Below are 7,009 nucleotides of genomic sequence, written 5' to 3'. Positions count from 1 at the left end.
AAATAAATGTCTAACAACAATAATGAACATTTTTGACTTTATACTACTTATTCCCTTTCAATTCCCATGTATACCAAACATTGGAATTGAAATTCCCAGTAATTCTATTCCTGTCAACCAAACACTGGAATTTAAATTCCCACTTTATTTCCAGTAATTCAACTCCCATGGAATTACAATTCCTTTCCCACATAATTCCTCCCCTCCAACCAAACGCCCTGTAATAGTTTTCATGTATGAGTTTTAATGTATTCTGACTGAAGAAGCATGTGATTTGACAAAAAAATAATACATGCCATTCTGGGTATGTGTGTGTCTATATATATATATATATATATATATATATATATATATGGGCAAATTATATGATGGACCATTTTTTTTTTTATAACTCACAATAAACTTTATTAATCAAAGGAATTATGGACCATGTTCACATTGCTGCATTGTAGACCTTTTGTACAAATAATATTCAAATTATGTATCTGTAGTAAAAATATATTATGTGTTTGTCGGTTGCCGTTAACAGATTATATGCTTGTAAATAAATTGAAAAAACATAATATTTAACTATAGACAGTTAAACACATAATAAGTTAACATATTATGTGTTTACATTTAACATATGTCTTTAATTTATTTAATTTATAAATTCATAATTTATTAACTGTATACACGTATAATTTTTGAACCATAACTTATAATATTAGGTGGACCCTAGTCTATGATATAACAATTAGTATATACGCGGGTGGCTTATAGCATGGATGCAGGCAGATAAGAAGATTAGAGCTCAGCCTGCAAAAAGAATAATATATAATGAAATGAAATAATGCCATTATTTAAACAGTTGTTTAATTTTATCTTTCCGGCGTTCAACACGAATTTCAATAACCAATAATCGTGTTTGGTTCGCACATGAAATTGGAATTGGGATGAAAATCAAATACTTGTAATAATAATGAGTTTTGGTGAAAATATTTTACATGTTTAGTAGTATGTGTGATTAAAAAGATTAACAATATAATATTAATGTTTGGTTATATATGACCCTATACAAAGTTTTAAAAATACAAAAACGAAAAATTAAGACAATTGATCCTAATACAATAATATCATTAATATAAAAAAAATTCAAAACAAAAATCTAAAAACGTTAATTCAAACTTAAAAATTAAATAACCAATAAGATGAAAGGATGCATGTTATTAATTACGAAATGGAGTTGTTTATTGAAGAGATAATCAAATTTCATAATTGTGTTTTAACAATTTGTCAAACAAATACTAACTATAATTTTGATTCATATTCTGATGTGTAAATCCATAAACCACACACCCTAAGACTGTCGGTACATCAGGAATGGGGGGTACAAATAACTAAAGAGACTCACTTTTAAATATTAAAATAATTTATAATTTCATCTCTAATTTTATTATCTAAATGTATAATAAAAAATTTTATTTGTACATCGTGCGTGCATCGCACTATATAATATTCGTTATTATAATTTATATAGTTATATATGGATTCAAATATTTTTAAAATATTATAACAAATCAAAAATTTTAGTGGATAATAAAGGGGGGATTTCCTTACTTTTTAAGTATCAACATGGAAAGGATCCTCATCATGAGTTCAACGAAAACAAGCTAAGCCAATACTCTCAAAGTAATCATCACTCCATGCTCAACCAACACTTATACACACAACAAAAACAACAATCCTTAAAAACCCTCACAGATTATTATGTTCTTGTTTGTGGACCAACGACGCCACCATTTCTTGAAACAAGCCGTAATCGAACTGCGGTTGCGGCGGTGGCTGGCCGCCTATGAGGCTGCCGTGGCTTTGCTGATAATTGTACATTATGGGAGGAGGGAAATGCGGCGCGGCGGGGTACATTTGGTTGGCGAAGAGGTCCCCGGGGAAGGGCGGCGCTGAGGATGGGAAGAAGGAGGGCGGCGAAGACAGCATGGCGGCGGCGTTTCCCCGGAGCGTGGCGGGGCAGTGGTGGTTGTGCTGGCCTTCGTAGGTGGTGATGACGGTGGTTGGGTCTTGGTGCGATCTCTCCACACGCTTCTTCACTGTGCATTTTTGAGTGGTGCATTTGTAATAGCTCCTATGTAAATATGGTACGTAGGTTGTGATTAGCTTACACGCAACCTTTGCATCATACTTTTCCTTACTTTTTGGTATTTAATGTGGACGACTAAAACCTTAATATCAGCAAAGACAAAAACCTATGCCTTAGCCTTAACCTTATTACCAAAGAATTTTGGGGTTTTCTTAAAATTGTATATACTCCATATATGCTGCAACAAAAATACCTATATTTATCGGTTACCCGTAAAATTTCAACACAAAATATCTCCCATGGGTGGGATTCACCTAAATCAAGAATTCTATTACTATGGACAACTCCAACTAGGTTAGTTGAATAGTTGACTTCATAATTATAACCACAAGATTCAAATATATATCAACTCTCTTGAGAGAGTTAGCTATTGGCCTTCTTAGTTTAAGACAGTCAACTATGAACAATTATACTTAAGCCAGTTTACAACCTTATACTCTTATAGTCTTTTACTGGCTTGAACCCTCCGCTTAAATTATAATGAAAATGTACTACACATTCACTAAAAAGTATTATCTGCTTATGTAGGATAGTTTGATGCAATTGCCAACATGTAGATTATTAGTTGAGTAAATTGTAAAATTATTTCCTTTGGGAGAGCTGCCTCAAAAGGAACTAACTAGTGGATTGACTGACCAAGAAAATGCAAATATTGGTGTAGTATGTTAAAAAAAAAAAAAAAAAAAAAAAAAAAAAAAAAAAAAAAAGATTAAACCAACTAACCTAGGGAAAGGGCTGTTCTTGACTGCCTTCTGCCCATATTTTCTCCATCTATATCCATCTTCAAGATTATCAATCTCACTTTTAGTGATGAAGGCAAATCGAGGCTCCCTTTGCTTTTTCTCCTCTTTCTTCTTTCCTTTGTTCCTGAAAGAATTAGCAGCAAATTAAACCTAGTTTATATATGCAAAAAACGGATTGCCATATGGGTCAAAATTAGGGTTTCTGCGTATCATGCCAAGACTTTATCATTATTAACCAAATAATTGAATTTGTGGCCTGGGGAGAACCAAAACAAAAGGTAATATTCATTAAAATGAATGATTATTTGAGAAGAGAAAATTCCTACTAATTTCAGTGAAATTTTGGTATTAAAAATAGTTGACTGGTAATAGTCCACCTTTAACTAAGCATACTAACTCTGATTAATTAACTTAATTAATCCACCTTGGCCTGCTAAAATATACCAGTTAAATAATCAATCAGCATTCTTGCTTGCAGTAAAGATATTTAGAACACAAATTAAATGAGCAACTTATTGACTCAACCTTCTGTTTTAAGTCGGTCAATCATAAACAAGTCTGGTTTAATTTACCTCCTCGTGGTTTAGAAGAAAGTTTGTCCAGTACAAATACTAAAGTAGCAGTTACTGATTTTCCTCGTCACTCAAAGAATTAAATGAAATAAAATTAAAAAAATAATTTAAATTAAACCTACATTTTCTTGGACTTGTCTTCTCCGCCTTCATACTCTAGATTCTTGCTGCTCTTTGAAGAATCTTCTTCTCCTCCGCCGCCGCCGCCTCCGGCGGCCTCACTGGAGGAGGAAGACCCCGCCGGCTGCCGAACGGAAACGCTGCTGCTCTTTCTAGAGCATTCTTGAACGTGGTGGTCCGAGGAGGGAGGGCCGACAACCTCGGACCTCGTCGACGAGGAGGACCAGAGCAACGTGGGGAAAGCCGAACTGGAAAGAACGTTGTTGCCGTTGTACTCCATGGACGTCATCGAGGCTAAATCGAATTCTGGGTGCGGGGGATTCGATGAATACAGAGAAGGGTTTCGATGATCATCGTCGCCGTCACCAAAGAACGGATTAAACCTAGTGTGATCATGGTAAAACTGGTTTTCAGACATGGATCCAAACAAGGGTTTTCAAGATTTTTGGTATGTGAATGTGAACAAAAAAAAGGTTGCTTTATTAGTGATCCAAAAGGGTTACTTGTATAGCTTGAGGACTGAAGAGAGAGAGAGAGAGAGAGAGAGAGAGACAAAAAGGTGAGTTGAGTTAGCTAGAAATAATGGAAAAATGGATGGTTGTCCTTGTTGGAGAAGAATGGAATTTTGAGGTACTCAACAAGCTTGAAAGATAGATAGAGTGGACCGACCTTATAATGCAACTTAAAAGCTAATTTAATACCCTACTTATAAGTTTATAGGACCTGTTCGGTAAATTGCTGTTAACTGATAGTTGTTAGCTGTTAGCTGATTGGGTTAATTAGAGAGTATAACTAGTTGATAATATTAGCTGATTCTAGAAAGGTGTTTGGTGAATTAGTTGTTAGCGGGTAGCTGTTTGGTATAATTTCTCAAAAAGCTAATTAAAAAGTTGTTTTGAGTAACATTTTGAATTTTAGCATTTTGGCCAGTGGAGTTCGAAAAACGAATTAACCAAACACTTATATTAATTTTTAAAGCAAGTCAAACAATTAACAGTGGTCAAATAAGTCAAAATTGGCCTATAAACTAACTATTTTACTGAACATGGCCTATATCTAGTTCTTAATTAACCCTTTTTTGGCTATTAAACGGCGAACACGTATCACACTTTAATTAATCACATAGTTATTGGAATTCTATGAAATGTATCCAATCACGTATCACACGTTAATTAATTACATAATTATTAAAATTTCATGAAATGTTAACGTATTCAATAGTGATTGCCCTAGATGTCTAAACTAGTTAGATTAGAAATATCTTTACAAATAACATCATATTAATTAAATAGTACACGCCCAAATACCATTTTCCTTGATCTATCACAGAATGGTCATCATATTGTTATGCCTTAATAATTAGGTTTTTAGCTTGTGACCACTAATTTAGAGTTAAATTATTTGAGAATTTCATTTGGTCAGAGTTTTTCCAGCTATTATTCTATTAGCAATACTCGAATAAAAACATATGAAAATCAAGTTAATTTAACAGCACTTTAGGTGTTCATAAAAGTTTTATTTTTAATTTTAATTTCTATTTGAAAATAATAATAATAATAATAATAATAATAATAATAATAATAATAATAATAATAATAATAATAATAATAATAATAACACAAAAAAACAACAACAATAATATAACATATTCACACTTAGTTGTACGTTGCACAATTAATAAAAGACTGCTTTTAATAAGCACATCACGGCGGTCGTCATACGAAATTTGAGGAGTGGAATTTTCACAAACGTGTTATGGTATCCCGATCAAAAAGTTTTCCCTTTTATATCGAAAAGGTTATAGAATAATTGCAGTCCTTTTTTATATTATAAATATATTGGAATATAAAATAATCGTAGTTGATTTCAAAAAGAAAAGTATTATAATTAAATGTGTATGTCCACATCAGTAAACTTGATAATATTGCAAACACGAGTCTTGACTTGAAATTTTAGTGGATGAAGTAAATTATAGAATGTGTTTCAATGATCTATATAAGTTCCCTAGGGTGCTTATTACAATTGTTGGCATGAAAAACGTATTAAATTAAAGTTTTTAACTCTCACTCAATTAATCAGATCAACTGATTGATCTATGTATCGAGGCATAATCATTTAACTATTGTGTGTTTGTGTATAGGGAGAGAGAAAATATATATATTAAAATACTAGTCAATTAGTATCGGTGTCTCTTGCTTTGAGTATAACCTAAAAGTGATTGCAAATTCGTTTTGAGTTTAAACAAGGTATTGTGAAAACATTACAAACCCAATCCAAAGATTGTCTAAAAAGTTTTTGAGTTGTATCTAGTCTAAAAAGTTACAAGTGCTAATCGATACTATAAACCTAAATTTTCCCATCAAAGATGGACATAATTAAAGAGACCATTAAACCTTTTTGTCGATGTTCTAAGTATTGTTGATCTTTTGATTTAGAAAAAACTAGCTTAAGTTATTATAGCTGTTAAGTTCAAACCGAGAATGTCAATACATAACTTTTATAAAGATTTGTATATGAACAGATACTACAATGTAATAGGGCCAGTAGCATTAAAAAAAAAAAAAAAACTTTTACAAAGATTTTGAAGCCAGATCTCAAGTATTATTGGATCTAATCTTGTAGGTGTTTTTTTATTATTTTAAAAGTCATATTTAAAAAAGAAAAAAAAAAGTGAGTAAAAACACATGTATCACAAATTGACACCTGTGTGTTGGCACCGTCGTCACCAGAAGCAGGTGAGGAAGCCGAAATGGTGGCAGTCAAAGTGTTATAATATATTCAAGGTAGGAAAAAGCTGCATTTTTAGGAGGCTGCCTCTCACACGTGTCTGGCAACGGGCACCGTTGCTTGACCGGAGACAACAACACACGTGCCACGTTCTACAATTTTTCCGTTACCCCCTGCATACTTACCGTTGCAGTTAATAATTTCGGTCCAACCACAAAACTTTATAGTACACAAAAATATAAAATGTTTTGTCACACTTGAGTGAGGTATCTGTGAGACAGGTCAAATTTAATCACCTAGTTGTATACAATTCAACTTATATCGCGGATAAAAATTAGTGAGAAAGTCTCATACAAATTTTTGTCTAAAATGATATATAAAATATCTCAAAATTTATTATATTTCTAAGTTTGACCTCATGTGTTGAATACTTAAATATTATATTACTCTTAGATCAACACTTACTAATATATTTCTAATATTGTACATAAACTTATTATAGGGATATACTACACTTGTATTGATTCTAGAAGTACATTTTCCAATTTCATTGGACAAGGTTAAGGTTTTTTTTTTTTTTTTTTTTTTTTTTGAAAGGTAGGACAAGAGGTTGAACTCGCTTAAATAGAAAAGTGACTTGCATAATGTCCTCTCATTTATCCCATATTCTTATATACTTTAGTTATGCATGTTAGATGCATAGTGTGACT

The 7,009-nt window shown here is 32.2% G+C and overlaps 1 protein-coding gene across 1 annotated transcript; it reads right to left on the bottom strand.

The window, feature by feature from the left end:
• Window positions 1-1,641: 1,641 nt before the first annotated feature.
• Window positions 1,642-4,228, bottom strand: LOC109156007 (probable WRKY transcription factor 71). Its single transcript, XM_019303766.1, has 3 exons — window positions 3,575-4,228; window positions 2,861-3,004; window positions 1,642-2,122 (listed from the first exon to the last, which is right to left on the bottom strand). Exons 1-3 carry the CDS (start codon window positions 3,988-3,990, stop codon window positions 1,738-1,740), a joined length of 945 nt encoding a protein of 314 aa, XP_019159311.1. The 5' UTR covers window positions 3,991-4,228; the 3' UTR covers window positions 1,642-1,737.
• Window positions 4,229-7,009: the final 2,781 nt, after the last annotated feature.

The sequence above is a fragment of the Ipomoea nil genome, unplaced genomic scaffold (assembly GCF_001879475.1).
Source record: "Ipomoea nil cultivar Tokyo-kokei standard unplaced genomic scaffold, Asagao_1.1 scaffold2704, whole genome shotgun sequence".
Classification (NCBI taxonomy): Eukaryota; Viridiplantae; Streptophyta; class Magnoliopsida; order Solanales; family Convolvulaceae; genus Ipomoea; species Ipomoea nil.
The sequence above is the reverse complement of the archived record's forward strand: the minus strand, read 5'-3'. Positions and strand labels throughout refer to the sequence as shown.

Coding starts and splice junctions, on each gene's coding strand:
- LOC109156007 (XM_019303766.1), bottom strand. CDS start 3,990: ATGTCTGAAAACCAGTTTTACCATGATCACACTAGGTTTAATCCGTTC. Junction 3,005..3,574: donor GAAGACAAGTCCAAGAAAAT/GTAGGTTTAATT, acceptor TAATTCTTTCAG/GAACAAAGGAAAGAAGAAAG. Junction 2,123..2,860: donor AAGAACAGCCCTTTCCCTAG/GTTAGTTGGTTT, acceptor ATATTTACATAG/GAGCTATTACAAATGCACCA.